This window comes from Glandiceps talaboti, chromosome 9, assembly GCF_964340395.1.
Source record: "Glandiceps talaboti chromosome 9, keGlaTala1.1, whole genome shotgun sequence".
Lineage (NCBI taxonomy): Eukaryota > Metazoa > Hemichordata > Enteropneusta > Spengelidae > Glandiceps > Glandiceps talaboti.
Window position 1 is genome coordinate 15,960,689 of NC_135557.1, and position 24,805 is coordinate 15,985,493.

General features: G+C 35.6%; 1 protein-coding gene across 1 annotated transcript in view; it reads left to right on the forward strand.

The window, feature by feature from the left end:
* The window catches only part of LOC144439868 (nephrin-like), a 41,651-nt gene that overhangs the window by 4,937 nt on the left and 11,909 nt on the right, over positions 1 to 24,805 (forward strand). The window contains exon 2 of the mRNA XM_078129103.1: positions 6,558 to 6,911. Coding sequence (XP_077985229.1) covers positions 6,558 to 6,911 — 354 coding nt within the window. The remainder of the gene's footprint in view (positions 1 to 6,557; positions 6,912 to 24,805) is intronic.

A 24,805-nucleotide genomic window follows, 5' to 3' on the forward strand; every position in this document is an offset into this window, starting at 1 on the left:
AGTTCCTATACAGTATCATTACGATTTATACCTTCACCACAGTTGGCATCCAGACTATAGGGTCTACCTAGAGAATTGGCTCTCTGGCTCAACATACTGGCTGGATAGATATTCTGGCCAACAATGTTGTCATGCCAGATAGCTAAATCTCTGAGCGAACGTCCCCCATGTTACCAGGGTTCCCAAACCCTTGCAAAAACTTTCAATTGTCAAATATCTTTGTTTGAAATTGTACCTCCCTCAACAACATTGTACCTGTGTGATTGAAATGCTAGATAACTAGATCGGAATCTTTGAACGTAGGTGTTGCTTTGTTTTTTCCTTTGAAGTAACTTGGACAAACATCCTTGTTTTGGTGCAGACAAAGTTGAAACAAGCAAACATTTGCCTTGAGTGTTTTCTGAACCCAAACCAGCACTTGAACTAGAAGGTAGTAACCAGTTGTGTACATGTACAGATGCAGGCACGTTCAAGGCCACTATTGAACATAGCCGATCAGTCAACCTTGTCTTTCATTTCCAATGTCATCCTGATACATCAATGTCAGATTAGCCAGATTAGCGTGTGGATATGTCACTAATCTGAACTTGAAATTCATTGATAAAGACTGTATTTCCATAGAAAACAAAATAAAAAATGTTTGTTCTTGAGTGAGTTCACGGTTCAGAAACTCATGAATGTCAGATGAAGTGATTTTTAGTTGCCTGAAAGTGGTTTCCACATCAGACGTTTTGTGTGTGCTGTGTCAATTCCATTTACGGAAAACATTGTGAAATGTTGGTATTTGGCTGAAGTTCGTGGTTTCTAAATGATTGCCTGATAAGGCAATGTTTGTTAGAGGGGGTAAGATCTTTGGGAAGAAAGGGATGGGGAAAGGCGGAGGGGTATTAGTGTAGAGAGTTACCAGTTTGTTCAAAGGGGTAAGATGGTAACAAAGAGATTGGGAGAGGGAAGGAGGTGTTAGTGTAGATACATGTACTCTCCTTACGAATGCTACAACGTACATGTGTATCTGAAGTTATTATTTTGGATACATTGTACATGTCGCGTGAGATGGTAAGCTCACAAGTCTCCAGGCTAGGTTGAAAAGTTTTGCTTTTACTTGCATATTTCCATATGCCATCATATTTCCATATTAGTGAGTACTCTATCATTTCTCCAAATGCAAATCTTCAGATGCACTTCAGGTATGATAAAGTTTTAATATTTGGAAATATCTGGTAAGTTTTGCCTGAAAGTGAAAAACATGTATTTAGCCTCACTTCATGGAGACACCACAAACCTTTAGAAGTAATCTAATTATCTACCAACTTTTATACATGACAGTGTGGATTCCAAACTTAAGTGTCACTAACATGTATGCATTCAAAATTTCAAAAAAAAGAGAGTATTTTCTTTCAAAATGAATATTTTTACAAGATGCAGTGACAGTAAGACAAGAACATATACACGTTTGAAGTATGTAGACTATTTGTAAACTTGCCATTCAAATGAACAGAAATCACGTAACTTGTGCTAAAACTATTCTTCTAATGTACATTGAGGTTTCCTTTTCCCCAATTAAATATTTCTGGTCAATTTGTCCCTAAGAATTGCAATGACTCAATAGTTCTGCCAACGCACAGATATTCTTGTATTCTTTGAGAAAACTGTACCAAATAGATTAATACGTTGTAGTAGTGGAAAGGTACTCACAAGAACAGAACAAAGTTAGCTCAGAGACTAGGCTATTTGGTTGTCACTGCTGCCTACTTCTAGAACTTAGAAGTACACCTTTTTATCCTTTTGATCTCCTGTGTGAGGTCGAAATGTTGGTAATAATGTTCTTGCGTTGACTAAAGGACTGTCGACAGTTTTATCAAACCCAATGTTACTATTCTCAAGTCAATATATTTAATTTCGCTGGTCATTTTGGTTGGACTGACGACAGTTTTTGCAACAAACTTATTTGCATATGGTTCGACAATGTAGTTTGTCAGAACTTTGGTCGAACCAGTAACTGAGTTAGTGAGTAAGCCAATTCTGAAAGCCAAGTCTCTAGTGACTGATGCAATGGCCTGAGGAGAACCCAGTAAATTATGGGATGGAACCCACTACTCTATAAAGGCCTGAGGAGAACCCATTAAATTATGGGATGGAACCTCTATAAAGGCCTGAGGAGAACCCAGTAAATTATGGGATGGAACCCACTACTCTACATCAGTACATGTCTGGGGAGAACTCTGTATATTATAGGACGGAACCTTTGGGAGAACACCTATAGTTACTGTGGCTTGTTAGTTAGTGATAAGTGTTTTGTGATTTGGTATTCACACTGTATTTGTACAACATATTGATGAATCTACTCAATTTAATTCAAGTCACATGGGTGTATTTTATTTAGTCTGACAGGAAAAGTCATTAACGTCTGATTTGTGTGAACATCTCCTTCCCTCCGTTACTGTCATTAATCTTATACATTGTACTTTCATCACTTGTAACCACCTGTACATCATTATCATCACTTGTAACCACCTGTACGTCACTGAGATACAAACAGTCTGTATGGACACATACATATCAATACTACGTAATTCCAAACACTACAAAATAAATGGAAAAAATTCTTTTTTTCTTTTCTGATTGATTCTTTGATAAATTATATATATTTAAAAAAAAAAATCAGATCATACATATTGTTCAGTGTGTTTGAAGAAGAAGATTGATGAGACAGATTTCAGTTGGAATTAGGAATCAAATGTAGGTGTGAAAAATACAAGGCAGAGTTTTTGAAAACACAGTCCTGAAATAAGATAACGATCCCATCTAATGCATAATGGTTCCACAGGTCGATAAACGGTAATGCAAAAACCAAGGCTTCAATCATGGGCCTTTAAAGGCACACTCGGATTAGGACTAAAATCTAGGTGAGAAAAATGGTTATCAGTTGGAGAAAAAGTTGGTCCAGAACAGAAGAATAATCCTGTATAATACTTATGACTCAACATATAAGATAAACATAATCCAAGAACCATGGATTGAAACCTGGGCCTTTAAGTTTAAGTATTCTAGTACATGACATTCTTCATGGAATCTTAAGATCTCCAGATGATTCGATACCAGGTTGGTATCCAGACTAAAGTTTGAGTGATGTATGACATTTTTTTTCGTAAGTGTGACTGTCGAGAAATGTTTATCCTGTCTACCTACAGAATGTGATTGAGAGTAAAAGTTTGTGAAGAGATGTTAGAATGTCATTGTTGAGTCACACAATGTTGTCTGTAAACAGACATAGAAATATGTGAATACTCCAACCATCAAACTTTACAACCTCTCAAACAGCTCTCCTGTGAATACCAGGACTCTAATATTGCATAATGCCCTGTCTACAACAATGCCAAGTGTCGCAGTTGTGATACGTGTATGCCATCTTGACGTACAAGATACTAAAACCAGAATTGGTAATAAAAATGGACATTTTGTATTGCACATGTATATGTATACATGCAAAAATATAAATTTATGTACTGGCACCTTTTAAAAAAATTTAAAACGACAATTTGTAAAATGCTAAATTTAACCAATACACAAGTTATACATGTAAGTACTCATCATGCATCTACACCACAACAGTTGAATTTCCACCAGTGTGACAAGTTGTTGACATTTTTAAGATTGAGAAAAGAAAGCATTTTCAGTCCACTTCTTCAACACACATGTACATTCTTATAATACAAAATGTGTTTGTGTGGAATGAAAATTGAAAGTGACTGGTTTGTTGCTGTTTTATACAAAAAACATAAAGAATTTCATGATAGCATAAACAGATATAAAACAATTTTTCACTGAGAAAATTGAAAACATTTTCAGTCTGCTTATTCAACATATATTTGGGAAAGAAATAAAAAGGAACATTTTTCAGAATGATTTCCAGATGTACGGGGGAAAAAACAGAATCTTATAGTTTAAACACAAATAATTTTCTAGAAAAAAATTGATATTTTCACTTTTTTTGGAATAGAATAATTTTATAGCATATCTAACATGGAAAGTGAGTAGGCGGTCTCATTACCGTTTAGTAACTCTTACGAAATCTCAGCCCCACTTCACACTGTTAGTCACGATGTTTGATATCTTGCAGGCATTCCGTTAAAGTTTGATATGTAACATATAGAAAATGATGCAAGTAATATTAGACAGTGAAAGAAAGATCGATTTGATGTTATCTCTGATATTATTACCTTGGGGAATGAAATGTCTGCCTGGCTTGCTATAATACATTTGATTTGACTTATTATGTATGAAACGATATACCAGGAGCTATATCTTGTTTTCTGTAATGATGCAGAAAACATGTCTATGGAACACCTAGTGTAGTTCAAGTTACAATATTACTTAGACTGGAACCACTCCCTTAGGACATTTTTTGTCTCATATTCTTTGAATTTGTTATACATTCCAAGAAAAAGTGGTCAATTTTTAAAAAAAATGTACCTAGTTACTACTGGGTAGTAGCCTCCCTAAGGGACTGGGGTCAGTCACCAGTGCTCAGATGTTATCGACCTGAAATGTGGTAACTAAACTGGGAAAACAGGAACAAAGAGAATGATAGACAGGTGCACAGATTACTCTATCAGACAAGACTGTACTAACTTACTTTAAGGCTAATTTGCATATACTAGTCTGAATCGTAGTACCCTCTTAAAACTAATTTTCAGTGTCTACACTGTAAAATTTAGAAAAGGAGGGCTGAAATCCATGTTAAAACCACAATTAATTACTGAAGAACATTATAGCACAGAATGCATCAATTCATTGAGCTATCCATCCATTTTTCTATTTTCTCAAAACTCTATGTTGACAGCCTGGCAGTAGATCTATCATGGCATTACATAGACTGATAGCACTCTCACTCTTAGTCAGACTCCGCAACATGCATGCAATTAAGTTATAAAGCACTAACCTGCAAATCACAGTGCAGACAGACAGTGCAGGTATCATTAGCGTTGTATTTCCCCTACTGCACACCTACAGAGCTAATGTTACAACTTGAATAAACAACCTGGTAGGGTGGTTTCAACTGTAAGCCACTCCACTTCAAATTGCATCTCCTCTTTTACCGCTCTGCAGACCAGCTGTTCAGTGTTTACCCTTCCAGTCATTCTCTGCAAACTAAACAAAAGGAAAGATATTCACAATGAAACAGTCCGGGCAGGAGGAAAAAGAAACAATTTGTGAAGTAAATAATTTGAAATGTTGAAGAAGATCTGATGGTTTAAATGCACAATGTTCTGGTAATGCTTCTTTTGTGTACAGACACATTTTTTTCAATCCTTCTGTTCAGGTTTAATTGCTTTCATAGTGAACAATTCAATAAAACACTATTTCTCAAGTGGCAGTTAGCATTTGGATAAACTTTTCAAGACACAGTCATCCACTTTTTTCGTATTCTACTTCGTATTGTATCATTGTGTTTCTAAAAGAGTAAAGAAGATATTTTCTGTTAACACAGGTCAACATGCATAGCTTTGTAACACCTGTGCCAGTAAAGTTTACACAGTGTGTTCTGTTTAATACAAGTGTACATTTTTGTATGGTACGAAGGTTGGAAAAAAACGACGGGAAACGATAAATTTGATTTCTGCAAATTGTTAGTTAATTCAGACGCATATTCCTTGAATAAACCATCGTTTTTTTGTGAAAAAGTATCCCATTCCGTTTCTGTCTATAGATGGTATTTCTTTTACAAATCACATAGATTAATATCAGGAGACATCATGTCCATGCATCATCACCACCCAGTCTAAGGTCAAAATACGTCCGTTGGTAACACCTGTACTGGTAATGTTTATTCAGTGTGTTATGTTATATGTTACCTACTGGTATGATAGCAAGGTTAGATAAACAAAAATAAAAGGGAAAATGATAAATTACATTTCAAAGTGCCAGTTAAATTCATTTTCCGTGAATGTACCATTGTTACGATTGTACGTTGTAAAGTAACAGAGATTTATTCTGTTACAAAGTAAATAAAAGTATAAATAGACCAATGAGCTTAGTCATACAGTATGAGTCTTTTTTTTTTTACTGCTTTCCGTTTTTTCATTTTTTTCTGTACAACTACATTTGTACATGTACATGTACATGAACATTTTCTGGGGTTCCTTAGTCATTTTATGAGGGTTTCCAAACAAAATTGTGGTAGAGTGTATGGAAAATTATGCAACTTTTACTCCTTTCTGTTAACAAGTCCAGATGCCCCAACCTTCAAAAGCAAAAACACTGTATACATCATGTGTACATTTACATGTAGATGTACGTATGAAGCGCATGTAGCTTGACTTCTTGTCATTTCCATTCATATCCCTTGACAAATTTCTTTTTGATTTACGAAAGGTACAATGTATGTATGTATGTATGTATGTATGTGTGTGTGTGTGTGTGTGTGTGTGTGTGTGTGTGTGTGTGTGTGTGTGTGTGTGTGGTATATCCTCCACACCCCCATACAGTGCCCCATATTTTAGAATATTTATTTCCAAATATTTACCGCAAAATCTGTTGTTTATTTTGATTTGTAGGATTCCAGTGTCTTGGCCAATTAACAGTCACAGTAAACAATGTAGAAACTGCCACAGAAGGAGACGCTTCGACCACAATCTCGTGTACATATAGTGGCTTTGCAGAGACTCCAATAACAATTATCATCACTTGGGAGAAAACAGACCTTGATACTGGACAAAAAGAATTCTTAATTCAGCAGTTTGATGGTTTCCCAGACAGTATTGGTAGGTACAGCGTAGAAGGACAAGCTACGTTGAGGATAACAGGTCCAGTTACAATTGAGGACAGGGGAAGATATACTTGTAAAATAACGATCATTGGAAGCCTTACCAGTGGGACAGAACAAGCTGGCGTAGAATTAGTCATACACAGTAAGTAACTACAATTTCACTTGTCAGTTTCTAAAGTATTAAGATTTTTAACCAAGAAGCTTGGGTCTCTGGTTTGACAAACTGTTCCTGTGATCACCCTCTTCAAGCCAGATAGCTGTATCTCTTGGCTGTGAGGTTTTTACAAGCTCAAAACTCTGTCATGGAAGCCATCTTCAATTTTCCCATAATGCTTGTAGGTGTCAAAGGTCAAGTTCTCAACTACATGCAAAAAGCCATGATTTTTTTTAATCAAAACATGATTCTTTATATTCTAGCAATATTATGCTTTTGAGGGCAAGAGTGGAAGTCTCCTTCCATGTATTGTTCCTTAAATAATGCTTTGACATGAAAATTTCTTTAAGTGTGCATGATATGACCTTTGACACAGCAGGGAATTCTGGGATAATCTAATATGGTGGAAAAATACTGAATATTGGAAAACACTTCATGACTATTACCAAAATATATTTGAAGATATGGTCATAATAAAGATGGCCAGTCAAGTGCTTTTGAGTAAAGAGAAAAGCAGGGCTGTTGTTGTACAAGTTGGCAATGTTTATTTAATTGTAAATCCCTGTAGATCAGTTTGTTTTGGGTTTCCTGTTGTATCAGCTGAATTATCAACTATTGTTTTGTACACACACTGAAAAGGGATAAAATTGTAATATCATCAAGAGCTGTGATCTCTAACTAAACATAAGTGATAGCACACATGTTGTGAAGGCCTACAGTTTTACTACCCCAGGGCATACTGTTTGACTGGTTCCCATAACCCCATAAAATAACATACAATGCAATTATACTACAGTGATTGAAATGCTTCAAGCATTATTTGACAAAGTGATGTGGACCTGTAAGTCTGTATTGATTCTAAACAACCTTCAATAGTATGTATATACTGAATATACATAAGTTCGTGTAAAGACAATTTACCCTTCAGTACAAATGTATGTAAGCCTGGAACTTCTTTGGAAATTTTTTTGGGAGAGAAAATAATTTTTTTGGGAGAGAAAATAATTTTTTTTTCTACAAATGTTTGTGTTTAAAGTTTGACTCGTAGACAATCTCCTATAAACAAGTTCTTGAAATGATGATGTTTGTAAGCCTGGAATTTCATGAGAATTTATTTTGAGAGAGAAAATGAAAACTTTTTATTAATGTTTATGTGGGTATTGATTCTCGACAACAGACTGATTATAAAGATTTTATGTCATCCATCAGTTTCTAAGCCTGGGATGTCTACATACACAATATTTTTGGAGAGAAAATGAAAACTTATTAGTAACATTTGCTTTGGTTATTCTTTTCGGCATCTTTCTGATTATACAAATTCTTGTTGATACACTTTCATTCTTTGTGTTTCTACATGTAAGCCTGGAACCTCTTTCTATGAAACTTTTTTTGGGGAAAAAGGAAAAGCATGCAATAATCAATTTCTCTTGATTAGTGATTTCCAGAAGTAGAATCTATAGTGGAGCACTTGCCTGAACAGAAAGTTACCAAGTAATTTTGACTTTGAACGAACTGTTTCTTGTGTACAATATTGTTGTCGGAGTGAAATGGTGTAAAATACTCATGTAACTGCTCAGTTTGCTTTGTCCGACTTACAGTAAGTAGAGTGTTATACAGTAGAGCTGATTGATCAACTGCGTCATAATTATAGGGTGTTTATATTACTTGTTGAAAATGAGATATTTGCCGACAAACGTTTTTCAACAAACAAAATGATTTCCAGATACCAAATATTTGATCCCATGTTGTGGAACATCAGTCTCAGGAGTAGACATATGGCTGCCGGTTTTTCCATCTGTGTCGGCTTTTTCCTTCTGTGTGAGGTTCTCCCTAAACACTCATACATATATATTTTCCCTGAACCACATCTTGTGAGTTTGTAGATTTCATCTCCGTAGAGAAGTTAGATCATTCTCAGTAGGTGTCAGGTGACATAAATGTATTTTTTGTGCTAGTCTAAAATCCAGTCATGTGGGACTTTGCTCTTGCTTGTCCACTGTGCAGGTTAAAAGTTGTATTCTTTACGATGTTATTGAAAGATCGTGTACTTACATGTAAGATGGAAATTTCTCTAGCATGCATTATTGAGTGACTTGAACCTCTGTGAATGAATGAATAACATTGCTATTCGGAATAAAAACGACTCAACGAGTATCACTTGTTGTCTAGCAATGTTGTTTGTATCTCGATTGATCTAAGTATTGAATTTTTGGCATACATGTTTTGTCTGATTGCAAGTGATCAGCACACACTACATGTAAGGTGGTGAGGTAATTGAAATTGAGAAGGATAACACTCAAGCAAAGGACTGTGAATCACTCTATTGTTCTGTATAAAAACCAAACGTCACTCGTGTCTGGCAATGTTGTTTTGTGCCAACTATGATCTGAGTGCGTGTTCTTTGATGTACGTGTTTGGTCTGATTGCAACTACAACTTAGTACAAGGAAGGTGTTAAGTAATTGAGAACTAAAACACTCACAAACTGAACTACAGTGAATCGGAGTATTATTCTGAATAAAAAGCAAACGTCACTCGTGCCTGGCAATGTTGTTTTGTACCTAGTATGATCTTAGCGTGTGTTCTTTGGCGTTTTGCCTGATTGTTCATGATCCTGTACTTAGGTATATAGTAAAGTAATTGATGTAGTTCCTGTGAACCGAATGTCTATGAATCTCATTGTTACCCAGAATAAAAATGAACGCCACTTTTGTCTGGCAATGTTGCTTTGTACTAACTACTTTTACAATGTACTTCAACTGAAGTAGTCATTCTGTCGTTGAACAACAGGGAATTTCTGCGCGACCCAGTTTCAGAGTCTTGTTCTATTTTCTCCTCCCACTTTCATTAAAAACGTGATGTGCGTCTGTCCCTGATATTATTCCTTGACAAAAGTTAAGTCCTTGTGGAGAACAGCTTTACACGTCCTGTATTATACCCAAGTATTGTTGTCACATTGAACTGAGTTCCTGTCAGTCTCTCGAGAGATTTCAATCTAGCTTAGAAAGACTGAAGAACTCTAGCTTTCAATATGTATGTTGTGTCACCATAGTCTAGATTTACCTGTGGTATCAAATCCTCTTCACCCTATGACTATGAGAGAGGTCTTGATGCCACAGATAACACTTGATTAAAAGAGAGATCTTGAGATTCTATTCCATGGATAGCAGTAGATTAGCAGTATGTTTACCATGGCTCCTTTAGAAGTGAGATACGGGTAAGTGAAGGAGACTGTGGTATTTGGGTTAGTGATATTGGAATATAGGATAAAGTTGATCAGGTCAGTTCATAATGTGGTTATATGAGAGGCATTTACTATGATTTAGCCAGAGCAAACTTGTTATCACATGGAAGGTGGGCCCATTATCCTTCAAGTGCAACCCCCCCCCCCCCCCTCAAAAAAAACACACCACCAACTAAACATCGAAAAACAAACTAAAATTAGAGCTTGAGGTATGATATTTATTATGTATTGAAAAAATAGGCTTCAAATTTTGTGTCTGATATTTATGCTTGTAAGTTGTATGCTGAAGATAAGATACAAGTTGACACCTTATTTAAATTCATCTCACAGATTGGATTTTAAGTGAATTTTTATAGTCACATGATTTCTTGTGTAAGTACCGATACTTGATATTCAAAGAAACAAACACTTGATATCAGACATTTAATGCTTGCATACTAGTTTTAAGATAATAAGTGGATGAATAAAATAAATATTAATAAAATTCGTAGCACAGATTTGATTTTTAATAACTTTATTCATATTATTTCTAGTGTAAGTAAGTAAGTACCAGAACTTGGCATTTAAAGGTCTACCCGAAACAACTTAGGCTTGTACGCTTGTGGTAAAGTATTAGATGGATAAATGAAATTAATATTAATAAAATTCATCGTACAGATTCAATATTACATGCCTTTATTCTCATCATTTCTAGTGTAAGTAAGTATTAGCACTTGACATTTAAAAGAACCAAAAAAAAAAAAATGCTTGCACACTTGTGAAAGTTTTAAGTGGATAAAAATTAATATTAATAAAATTCATAGCACAGTTTGGATTTAAAATGACTTAACTTGCATTATTTCTTGTGTACATGTACCATAGTAAGTACTCCTTAACATTAAAGGTATTCAAATTTTTTTTTGTGTCAAATTTTTTTACAAGCTTGAAGGTTGGGTGGGGGGGGGGGGGGGGGGGAGATAACATGCTTGAAGGTGGGGGGGGGGGATAACATGCTTGAACTTGAAGGTGAGGAGGGAATAACATGCTTGAATGTGGTGGGGGGGGGATAACATGCTTGATGGTGGGGGGATACATGTAACGTGCTTGAAAGTGGGGATAACATGCTTGAGGGGGATAACATGCTTGAAGGTGGGGGTGGGGAGATAACATGCTTGAAAGTGTCTGGTGGGGGGGGGGGGATAATATGAACTCAATCCTCATCCTTCCAACTACTAATTACTTGTTTACAAATAACACCACCTTGGGAGAAAGAGGATTAATTTATTTCATGAATCTGATTTTAACTTAAGTAAACGTGGTAAAGCATTTAAAGGATTTCAAACGTTTGTGTCAGATATTTGTGTAAACTTAGAATGATGTTGTCTTAATTCATTTCGTAGATTCAATTTTAAGTTAAGTTAGTCACATATTTCTTATGTCAACTACTTACATATGTAACCTTTTAAAAACCTAGATTTTCACTGTAGACAGCTTGCAAGTTGCATGTGATTGATATTTCAAAATACCAGATTGTAATCTGGTACATGTATTCTAGAAATTATGTCCACATGCCGAGTACCCATCCAGGCTATTAAATCACTTACCCTTCATTACATACTGCAATCTGGGCGGTCTTCTTTCAAACTTCTCAAACGTGTCGTAGAATAAATTAGGACTCATATTTTGTGTGCCAGACTGGAAAAGATGCCTTGAAGAAGGGATGGGGTCACCGTTAGGTCAAAGCCAGTGGTTGCCATAGTAACAGTCAGTACAACAGCGCATATGATATATACATGTACATGTACAATTATCGGAAGGTTGACTCAATTTAGGATACAAAAGTTTGACAATGCTGAAGACTTTATTTGCCCAAGAACACCAGTTTTACTAAACTGTTTTCACAAAAATGTTTGTTTGTTATATCTTGTCTCGTAATTATAGTAAGAAAGTGAATCTGTATCTTACAAGGTTGAAGTTTGAGACAAAACTTTTCGAAACATTTCTACATGCAGTTTCTTCGTGATTGAAACGTTCTTCACAAAATACTTGAGACCAACTCTAGTGTAAGTAATACACCAAGGTCTTAGAGAGGACAACTGTAACCCTTGCTAAGAGATTTACATTGTATCTTGGTTTTACTTTCTCAAGAGTTAATGAAGAGCATCTTGAGAGCTTCTTAAGATAGTAAAACCAACTTGCTATCTGGTTTAATATCCTGACTACAGTATCATCAAGCCAGATAGCCAAGTCTCTACATGCATATGCTACATGTAGAAGACGTTTAGTCTAGTTCCTGACAGGGACTGTATTCCGTACTACAATGTACTTCATCACTATCCCAGTCTATATCTATCCTAGTCTGAATGAGCGGTGACGATCGACAGACCGTCAATTTGTGATGCATTACTGTAATACTACTAACATGCGCTGTTCGTGCTCTGCTAACCGTGGGGTTGAACCATAATTAATGCCTTTCATCAGGGCCTTAACTAGACTGGGATAGTGATGAAGTACATTGTAATACAGAATATGGTGTCAGGAACTAGACTAGGAGATGTGCTAAAGAGCCTGTATCATGTTATTTGTAAGGCTTCGTATACCCTTTGGTGGTGTACATGTAGAAGGTCTTTGTCTTCTATACACAAGTAGTGTTAGTGCCTTACATACCAAATCTAAAACAATAGTCAATTAATCACTCAGTCTACATGTATGTATACTTAGCAGATCAATTGTAATTAAAAGTGGAACTAAACAACACATTAACTGAGACAAATAGAGTTTTGCATATTTAATGTAAAAAACATGTAAGCCTATGTGTAAGTATCATGAGTATGGTACTACATTCTAGTCTGGATGCCAACGTTTGAGTGGCAGTGCATTTTGGACTGTGCCGTAAAAGAGGCTATGGTTTAGGACAATGGAGTGGAGGTGTAGATTCTGCATAGGGAGTAGACTCTCTAGGTATATTCATATCTCCTAGCAGTCAGTAAAACTTACTAAGTCAGGGTCAAATTCAGGTAGTACGAGAAGACAGTCTAATTTAGGCTTTTGTCTTCAGCTAGAAAAATCTCGGCCATTTGTCTGCCATTTTACTAATTTTCTCACAAAAAAATTTGTCTCTTTTCAAAATATTTTTGTAAATTTATTTCGATTTTTGACTGAAATTTGAGTATAAAACTGTAAGTAGCAGATTTTACCAAAATTTGTCGGAAATATTAAAATTTTTATGATATTTTACAATATTTCGTGTTTTGAATCGAAGCATACAGATTTGTAAATCATAAATGTCATGAAGTAAAGGGATTAAAACCAGAGGTTGATGATTCTTAAGGAAGTGTCCCTAAGGCACATCATGTTTGGAGTCCGATATCAGTCAACTTCCAAGGCCATCTGGAAATTCATGCAACAAACAACATTGCCATTCCCCCTGGCCTCTGTTTTTAAGTGACCAAACAACACTGCCTGTTCCCTGTGGCCTGTGCTTTCAATTCATACAAAAATAAAAAGAGTAACAAGGATATTGCGTTTGTCGAAGTACTTCCCTCTCGTTTTTTGCCAACTACAGGATTTATGAGTCATAGCATTGAACAAGTGGGCGATGTAAATGTCGTACTTTTCTCTCAAAAGAGATCGTAGAAAATCAAAACTGTTTCATGTACAAGACTACCAGAACTACAGCCTTAGTCTGCATTGTAAATGCCAATGTGGTATTGAATGATCTCTAACCCTGTCTGGTCAAATGAAAGAGAAATCTTTAAGATTCGATGAAGGATGGCTTGACTATTTGAGCATAGACCATTTGTTTATTGTTGATTTTGGTTATAGACCTATTGCAATATGCAGGACATATGTTCAAAAATCAACTCCAGGCAGTAACATACGACATGCAGGCTTTGAGAACTCAAGATGCATACAGGGTACAAATTATTAGCATGGGGATTTGGGCTATCAGACTCAATATACTGGCTTGGCTGATGTGATAGTGAATGACACTTAACACAGATAGCCAGTGTCTCGGATTCAATACACTGAACAGATTCTGATGAACTACATTGGAGACAGATTGGCATGTCTTTCGGTGAACGAAATGGAGATGTACAAGACATTATTTTTTTTAAAAAAGGAATGACAGGGAAAACAATACAGCTGATGACTCAGAAGGATTTGGTTACATAACCCTGAAGAAGTGCAATTGGTAATTTAGTCTATATTGTTTTGGAGCTAACCGACCATAAATCTGTGTTTTGTGATTTATTGTACACGCGGAGACAAAACAACGAAGTCCGAAATCACTGACAGTTTCTAAAGATTGGGTTTAAAATCAGGTATCCATACATCACATACAGATACAGGAACAATACATAGTTTTCAAAGAACAGAGAACAAACAACACTTTTGATGATTCAGCAGGATTAGACCAGATTTAATTACATAACAGTAATTTGTCATTTTGCATGTACATGTACATCACGGTCTAAAATGTATCCAACCTGAAGTCCGGTCTTTTCCTAATTACACTTCATTATATTGTCATTAAGCGACTTGTGTTGATTGTTCTTTAGAGCCAGTGTGTCTTGAACAGGCACTTTGAATTCTAGAACAAGTCTTGGCAAGAAGTATTTTCATCAACTTTTTTAAATTCAAAAACAGGCATTTACTTAGCTAAAACTTGTCTAGTACTATCCTGGCATCAAATCTCAAGATCTCTCTTGCAAAGTAGTATGAGATGATTTAATACCACAGGTTGCATCGAGACAACAACAACAACAACAAATAAAATCAACTAGTAGTGAATGAAAATGGCTAAATTCTTTGTTCAGAAGAGTTATGTTGGTGGAACAATATATTGAATCTCATTCTGACTTTCTTCCACAAATTCCAGACAAACTTGTCTTCAAATGTGTAGAAAGATTACGATTTCATATCTTCGTTACTGTTACAACCTAAATGCAAACACACAGAATCTTATAAAACATTGTAAATTTTATCGGATTCCTGAACCCCTCTCAGTTACCAAATTCAGAAATCAATCAATCAATCAATCAATCAATCAATCAATCTTTATTACGCTACACACACTAACAGAAAGTGTGGTATGGTACAAATTTAGAAACAAAATACCAAGTACACTTGCAAACAAATGCACAATGCCAGTTTCAAATATTGTAAATTTGACCAGCTTCCCCTCTCTCTCTCCCTTTCTGTTCCCATGTTCTAAAACATCCTCAAAAACAACCTGTGTACTGCTGTTGTTGTAATGTTTCTTAGCGCCAAACCACATGTCTACCCCTCAAGTCCAGGACCCCAGGAGATTCCTGTTTAAAATTGTTAGTGTGAATGACTGGCTTCACAACTTAACCTTGTAAGTTGAAGTATCAGCCATTGTTACTCAAACGTGTAGCCTTTAGTTTTCATAAAAAGACCCATTTAAGTACTTAAAATGTGACAAATCCGTATCGATCCAGTCAAACAAAGAGGAAATAACAATAAGCAACATTCTGATGATGTCATCACTGACCCTTGACCTCTCCTGTGGGCAGACTATAGTAACACCCATGGTTTTCTTTTCATGAGTCATCTAATACATGTAAATCAATAATTCTTCTGCTCAGGAATTAACTTTTTTTTGGAAAAAAAGTTTTTAGGGGTTGTTTTTTGGAAATTTTTATAATCAAAGAAAAAGTATAGTTGCTGTGTGCCACAATTCACAACGAGTGAATTTGGTCCAGATTGAACTGGAAGGACTCAAAGTTGCATTATGTAAATTAAGGTTCGGTTTCAAATAGTAGTAGTCAGAGTTTTAGCCTGAACTAACAACATGGCTGCCTTGATGTGTGGGTGTAAAAGATTACCTATGTATGACATCATATGACAATATCATTTATTCTGTACATGTTTTGATGTTCTGTAGACTGTCTACTTACTGCACCTGTGACTGCTACACCCCTTCAACTTCAAGGCTTCACAGTCACTTTTGGGTGTGAGGCTCATTACAAAATTGAAACTGTTACACACTCTGCTGTAATACATTAACAAACATCAGGGAAAGCTGGATAGCGAATGAGTGTAACTGAGTCACAGATCAAGCATAGATGTTCTGAAAACAATAACTGTGCAATGATTGGCACTTCACACCTGTTAAAATTTACAAAACTGATTAGCAGTGACACATTTCACTGATGTGAAAGTAAACAAGAGATACAGTAAGTAAACAAAATAAACAAAGCATTTCCTGTGGAGAACCTATTAGCTCCTAAGATGTTGCACTGAGGTTTATGGATTCCTGATAGTCCTGTAGGGTCTATGATAGAACCTCTGAGATAGTACAAATCATGTAAATATTCTAGATACATACAGTATGCTAGATCAGCTCTAGCCTGGAGACTTTTATGTGTAATAGCTATGTATTGACAATGTCATTTGCTGGGATGTCATGCCAGATAGCCTAGTCTAAGGCTTAATCTAAAGGCTATGGCTTATTTTCACATATACCCTGCAATGTTCAACCTCATCACAGTAGAGGGACTGTGGTAAAATAGAGCCATTGAAATGGGCAAATCTGGTTTAGTACTAGTAGAGGCCTGCTGTACACTATAGCAAGGCATTATGGGAAATAAACCATGTCAAGAGCTTCATAGCTCTTGAAGCAATAGCCGCACAATTCTGAGGCCAGCTGTGAGAACACAAAGACGTTCCTAACATAAATGTAACTTCTCAGGTAGACACAGACCATGAGATGAGGGTTTTACTGTGTCAAGAGGTTAATTCATACACTGAGAGAAAGTAAACAGAGCGCACTGAGAGGCCATCCAAGATACTTCAGTTGTCTTCAGGTGTGTGGAGAAGGTCGTTTGGTGCCACTTCCCAACAGTTGGACACTAATCCTAGTACAAGACAGACAGCTAGGTCTATTGTTGGTCAAGTGTCCATAGTGCTCTACTAGCCTAGACTCTAGGACTGTAGTTAATTTGGGCTACAGCCTCTTCTCAACTCACTCGCAAGTAGCATCAAATGACAGTTTCCTCTCTTTGCTCTGTGTGTCCTCTTCTTCTTTCCCTCCTCTGCTCTCGCCTATCTATTCCTCAAGACTTTCTGCCTGTCTGTCTATGGTATGTATGTATATACATACATACGTACGTACGTACATATGTACGTATGTATGTATGTATGTGTGTATGTATGTATGTATGTATGTATGTATGTATGTATGTATGTGTGTGTGTGTGTATGTATGTATGTATGTATGTATGTATGTATGTATGTATGTATATATGTATGTATGTATGTATGTATGTATGTATGTATGTATGTATGTATGTATGTATGTATGTATGTGTATGTATGTGTGTGTGTATGTATGTATGTATGTATGTATGTATGTATGTGTATGTGTGTGTATGTGAGTGTCTGTCTGTCAAGTATCCATCAGTGTTTGTCTGTGTTAGTCAGTCTTTCTGTATGTTTGGCTTAACTCACTCTGTCTCTGTGTCTATCTGTCTGTCCGTATGTATCTGTCCGTTTGTGTTTGTCAGTCTCTCAGACTTGATCTGTCTGGGGAGATGTAAATCGTAACGATACTGTATAGGAACTAGACTCTCCTCAAACTGTCCCTCACTTTTTATCTCTCCTCCCCTATTTGCCTTTCAGCCCTCCCCTGTCTGTATTTTCGTAGTACATATAGAGCTAACCAATTGACAAGTAAACATTAATAAAACTACCTACACATAGCCAGAATATTTTCAATCAATTATTGAGAGTGACACATTCTTGTTGAACACAATCATGATGTGTACATGCTGATAAAAATCAATGTCTGTTAAAGTGGTAAAAATTTCAGATATTTCCATTGTGTTTCTGTTGACAGAGGGTCCTCTTAGCCCAGAACCCAGTCTCCATTCCTAGTAATTGTAGCCTGATATCCGTGGTTGTCATAGGCCCAGATACTCGGCTATCTAACTCCACATATTGGCCTTGTCTTACCCAGCCCAGAGACTTGGCTATCTCTAGGCTTGACAAAAACCACCAATTCTCTCTGCAACAATTGATGATAACTCACTCAACTAAATTCACTTGTTTTCACTTATAAAATGTAGTGAGAATATGATTAACGCATTCCATACAATGTTTTTTGCTAAGGTTGGGGAACCTCCGTAACAGAAAGGGGGAGTATGGTAAAATTGGCGTAGTATTCATTGAATGCATAACTTTGGTGATGAACTCAGGTAGATTTTGTCAGCGTACCAAATTTAACAAAAACACAGGTAAATTAGAACAGGAGAGCTCATTAGAACAATTCTAGTTTGAAACAAAAAAATAATAATGTGATTCATCGTATTGTTCTTCTTGAAACTACAAATATATCACCTGAGGCAAGATTAGAACATAATTGCGAGTAAAGATCATTACCCTAGTTAGCAGTATTTAGTTGACATGCATGTTACAACAAGCCTGTAGCATGACTAAGTAGTCGGGTTAATATTTGAAGCTGTGTCTTTGATGACCCTTTATAGGTTGTAGTTTGTAATGGCAGTACAAATAGATGAATCAGTAGTTAGTTGACATAGAGCCCAGCAGAGATGGTCTTAAAATCAACAACTTGCATTCTCTTGTTGTTTTAACGTACACTTCAAGTTAAAGTAGATGTATTTGTGATAGAGACCACTCAGACTAATGATGACAAGTATTGTTATTTTCCTTCGGTGTTTTGTTTGTCAACTTGCTTTCCTTTGTGTTACATGTCTTAATTGGACTGTTTTGGTTACGTTATGAAATTGTTGCCTACAGGTGTACTAAGTGTAGATGCAGGTGTTGTATGGAGGTGGAAATATGAAAATATTGGGATGCCAATTTCCCTGTGGTATTTTATGTTTATTGGATCGCTTTCTTTTGGCTGGTTTGTTAAATTTCTTTTGGTGTCAAGATTTAGGTCCAATATGAAACAATGTGAAGTTGGTACATACAGGTGTATATGTGTAGGCACAGGTGTTACATTGGGTGGAAATATGAAAATATTATTATTCCCTGTGATATTATAGGTTTGTCAGCATGTTTTCTACTTGAATCAACATTTTAGACTCGCCATACAATTCTTACACACATTTATAGATGATAATATGTATATATATACATGTAAATACTATAACTTAATTCCAAAAAAAACACCATAAACAACCTCCCTACCCATCCCCCATAACCATAAACACCTCCAAAGAAAACCATAAACAGCTCTCTCCCTCCCCAAAAATATGTAAATGCTCAAAAAACGTAAACACCCACAAAAACCATAAACACCCCCAAAAGGTTGACCTAATCAAAATACTGTTGTCCTGAGCAATTCTTTAGATTTCTTGTCTTCTTGTTTTTACTGAAATTTGACGTTTTATTTGTAATAATAGTATTTTAAGTCAAAATAAAATTATTGTGAAAATGCTACGATTGATTGTAAATATTAATATTTCATATTTCAAAAAATATGAAAATATTATTTTACTCTGCCTTCATTGCTATGTGTTCAATTGAAAATATAATATTGTAGTTATGAGAAGTGTTAGATTTAAAAAGGTATATGAATATACAAAATATTAAAAATTGTTGTTTTTAAAAAAAAAATATTATCAAATTCAGCTATGTGTTGAAATGAAATAGGATAGCTAAGTTGGTAAAAATGTTAAATTTGAGAAGTTGTATTGTGTTAAAAATAAAAAGATTATTCAAAATTATTTTAAAATATAGAAATATTGACATATTCAGCATTACGTTCTACTGAAAATATGACAATATTGCATATTATTAGGATTCCTAAGGGCTGAATGTGTAGAAAATACATTTTGGATTCAGTTTGACAAATCTGCTGGCTTTTGGTAATGTAAAGCCTAAAAATAAAAATTGTTTGGTTCTGGTTACCTGACCCCACCTACATTTGTAGTTTTTCACTGCCGAAAAACTAGGTAAATAAAATCACGAAAATTGTGAAGTCTCGCGAGAAATGATAGATGCGGAAACTGACATCAACTTAAATAAAAAGACAATATAAAACTGTTCTTCCAATCTATAATGGCTGTACATCTGATAGGAAGAAACCAATAACACAGAGACCATATGGAAAACAACAAAAAACCTGAACTAAACACTCACATATGAAAAAAAAATATGTTCAAAAAAATAAAATAAAAAATCTACCTACCCCACCTATTCTAAAATATAGCGCAATCGGAACCACATAATTTTTTTTTGTTAGGACCTAAGTTTGTCATTTTTCAAAACAAAAATTGAGCATTTGTAGAAATGACATATTTCCTGACAGGATGAAACTTTATATTTATCTAAAATATTTTCAACACTTGCATTACATTCTGTTGTACATCAATGTCTTATTTGATAAGATCATCAACGGAATCTAATTTCAAAAAATGTATGTCGTGCAAATACTACATAAAATGTATACTGCTCCAATTCCAAAGGGGTGGAAATATGAGATGTGAAATTATTTTTGAAAAATATTGTTATACCCTGCAGTACTTTACAGTCTGTTGAAAACTTGTTTTGAACCGGTTTGTGCGAGAATTTTCGGTGACAAAAATGATTCACGTAATTTCAGAATTATAAGAATTTCCTTTTGTATTTTTTATATTTTTTTAGTGATCCTGATTATGGTATTAATATGAGATGTATAAAATTGTATTTTAAAAAAATATTGTTATACCCTGCAGCACTCATCGTCATAAACGACACCCTCATTTACGACACCGTCCAAGACGGGCACTATAGTTGTTATTTCATAGTATCACGGAAGAAATAACAGCTCTGGTTTGCGAGAATGGCATCACTTTGCATACATTTTTGTTTGAAAAAATGTATTTATACAAGAACTTGACAAATATGTTAGATAATTTCCAAATAATACTTTTTGAGTATAATGATATTTGAGATTTCTTAGACGAGTCTGGATTTCGAGATGTGGGGTGGTTGTTATTTTGTAAACATTTCATTGCAGTCCTTTAAACGATAGAGTAAGGTTTCTCCTTTCTTTCTGAGACTCTTAGAGTCTGTCTTTGAGAATTACTGACCATACCGATGGGAGGGTCTACATAAAATGTGTGAAAAATATTTATTTCTGCTCAGGGATAAACACAACAAAACTTTTCATAGTCGGATACCTACTGCGGGTAGACCTTGCGGCAAGTTTTGAAATTCAAGGCAAGAGAAATATTCTTAGCAACAGCACGTTTGTCTTCTGATTTCTTCCAAAAGAGAACTTACACATTCCATAGCGACGGTAATGAAGGGTGTATGTTACACACTATACATTGTATGAGGTGTCATTCAAGATGACTCCAGGGAAATGCATGCCGTTTGTGTTAGCCTGGTGTGGTGCCTGTAAGGTTAATTTAGTTGAGTCGGCAAGGTGTCAGGTGGAATCAACGTCCCACATGTAATTGAACACTTATAGGTCGGGTAGTGCCGACAAAAGAGTCAAGCAACATGCCAGACTGACTAGCAATGTCAAATTATGTTACTTCTCCACTGTTCATGCATTCATAGGCCTGATGCTGCCATGTGAACAAGATAAATACAAACATGTACACTACCTGCAGAAGTTTCTTATCGATGTTTTGCAAATGCTTAGTTAAAGAAACATGAAGTAATACAGTACTGCTTTTCTCGCACCTAATTTATCTGACCTTTGTCACTATCATATTGCTAAACTGTAGATGTATGATCTGTAAACAGAGAAAAAAAGAAGTGAAATCTGTAGTACTAAATACATAATTGGGGAACAGGAATATAATATTCCCCAAACAATGAGGAAATTTGTTGATATTGAGCAGTGCCATAGTGGTAAAGCGTCGGGAAAGAGCACAGTATAGAAACTGGGCCAACTTGTATGATATGGTCAAACCATAGACAGTGGAGGGGAGACCATCCACTGACTATGGTCAAACTGAGCAATCTTTCTTACATTTAGACCAGGTTAATATTGAATCAACTTTATTAGCTGACACTTAGGTAGGTTTGAATCTAGACTGTAGTGAAATGTGTACAACTTACAAGCTATTCATTTGGCCACCAGCAACCCAATCTAGTAAGTGGAATCACTTTAAGAGGTCCCTGACCTGAGATAGGGTTCAGTGAAAACTTTACAAAGTCACAGTGGAAGCTGTGCATTTCATTTAAGTTGAACTGACGTCTCATTGTCGGCTTCTCATTCAATCACTGTTAGTGTGCTCAAAGACATCACACTAGTACATGTACATGTAGAAGTCAATGAGGATAGAACATTTACATCAGTTCATAATCTGTTATAGCCTGTAGGCATGGGTATTCACAATATGAGAATTACTTCTATCCTGCAAATGCATATCTCTCTTCTTTTCTACTCTTCTCTCCCTTCCCCTACCCTTCCTCTCCCCTTCTCCCTCCTGTGTTCTCCCCCTCTCCCCTCCCCTCCTCTCCCCCCTATTTCCCTCTCTCTACTCTCTCCATTCTCCATCTCTTATCTAAGAACATTGTTCATACACTCCTGGAAATTCACTACAGTCTGAATTCAAACGTACCCAGTCACTGCCAGCTAAGTTTAACCGACGCTAGTATACACTCACTGTGAAAATGAACATTGTGGTCTAACTGCTGTAAAATGAACAACAGACTACTCACATGAATTCAGTACAATATAAAAAAAAAACTTGAATGGAGCACAAGATCGATTCATGACGAAGTGTGATAGTATACATGAATAAAGGCTAGCTTAAAGCTGAATGCCGTAACAATGAAATCATTTACTATGAAAACATTATCAACTCAATAACATAAACACAATTTATATGTACATTAACAGAGTGGTATCGAAATGGTTCACTTTATAGAAATGGAATGAATGTACAGAAACGGAAGCCGGCAGTGAATGCATTGTGTGTATGTATGGAGTTGTTGAAAACTCTGAACAAACATACATTTATTGGTCGATATTGCTGTATAATTTTACCAATAAATATTTGAAAACATGTACTCATTTTGATTGCTTCCTCTTCCCATCAATTCCTGAGTTAATTTTTTTTTTTACCAAACTACACATTGGAGTTCAGTATTTTGATTCATGCTACTCTGTGGCAAACAAAACGTAGATAATTGAGTTCTTTTTAATATTTTGATAAAGTTCATAGGTAATTTATATTTACTGAAATTAATAGTCTGGATGCAAACATGGTCTCTAACTAAAAGTTGAAATCGTAACGATACCGTATAGGAACTAGACTATGTAATTACATAGACAGCTTAAAATCCTATTGAAGTGTTTAGTAATTTTCCCATGAATATTTTTTGAACAGTTGTACACATTTTGATATTTCCATGGTTTTGTATATATTTACCAATTTATATGTACATATGGAGAAGGCTTGATTCTAGGGTAGTTGTTACACCCTCGAACAATTCCACTAATCTTAAAAGCGACGAAACTTCACATTGCATCAAAGGTGCTGTCAAGAGCTTGCTGCTCACCAGTAGTACTGTCATTCTCAGCTTTTGATCGAGAAAACCTTTTGAAAAAAGAGCCAAGGTCTTGTTTATTACCATGTTGCAAAGCATGAGATTACTAGCTAATATTAGCCTCGAGATTTGTCATGGCTTCACTATCTCAAGCCAACCTGCCGAACCACAAGGTAGTCTTCCGGTGATGAAACTGCAAATATAGTCTCTGGACTAAACTAATATTTGGAGTTCTTTTTTACATAGGTGTATTTTGATAGATTTGCATGGTTCATAGGTAGTAATGTTTACTGTTTTGACAGTTTGGTTACATGAATCTAAAGTACATAAACCTGAAAAAATATATAAATGTAGCAATAACCCCCTAGCTGAATGAATAAATATAGTATGGCTGTGTAAACATTGACTGAACAAATAGATGTTAGTATAATTGAGTAAAGAAAACATTTATGAAAATATCTGAAAAGCAGAACCATGAAATTGGACTTGAGATTAGCGTGAGTTTTGAATGAAGTGTGGGAAAGTATAGCCCAGAAAGTTGTCACGGTGATGTACCTGGGTTAGTACATGTATAACTATAAGACCAATGGCAATACAAGTCTTGGGGCTAAGGAAATTACATTTCCTGTAATTACTGACTAACTACAAATGTATAAAAATAAAACTGACTCTTAGGATAGGTTGATTTCATGCAAAATACACAGCAGTTCCATTCTCACGACTCAGATTATTTTTATGCTATTTCTGAAAAATTATCCCCAGGAGGGGAGTGTGTTGTACATTTGCCGCAAAGAGATAGATTTTTCACGATGAGCTATATTGTGGTTTATGATAGCCAAGAGACTTGTTGCGGGTTGTTACTGTCTTGAAAGGAGCTATCCACACCAGAGATTGGATTAATGTTGGATTTCTCTTGTCTTTGGAGAGGAGAGCTTCTTGAGATGGTAACACCAAGACAAGTCTCTGGGCTTTGTTTTTATGAATCATTGAAATGAATACTGAATATTTCATGTTGACTAGCTCAAGGTACTTTGTATTAGTGTTGTTGGGTGCTGAGTGAGAAATCTACCTGATTTTTCCAATCACTCTATGGAGGTTCCCACCAACATTAAAAAAATGTATGGTACATGTACAGGGTATGAAATCTATCCAAGTTATGCCTAATTCATGCCCAC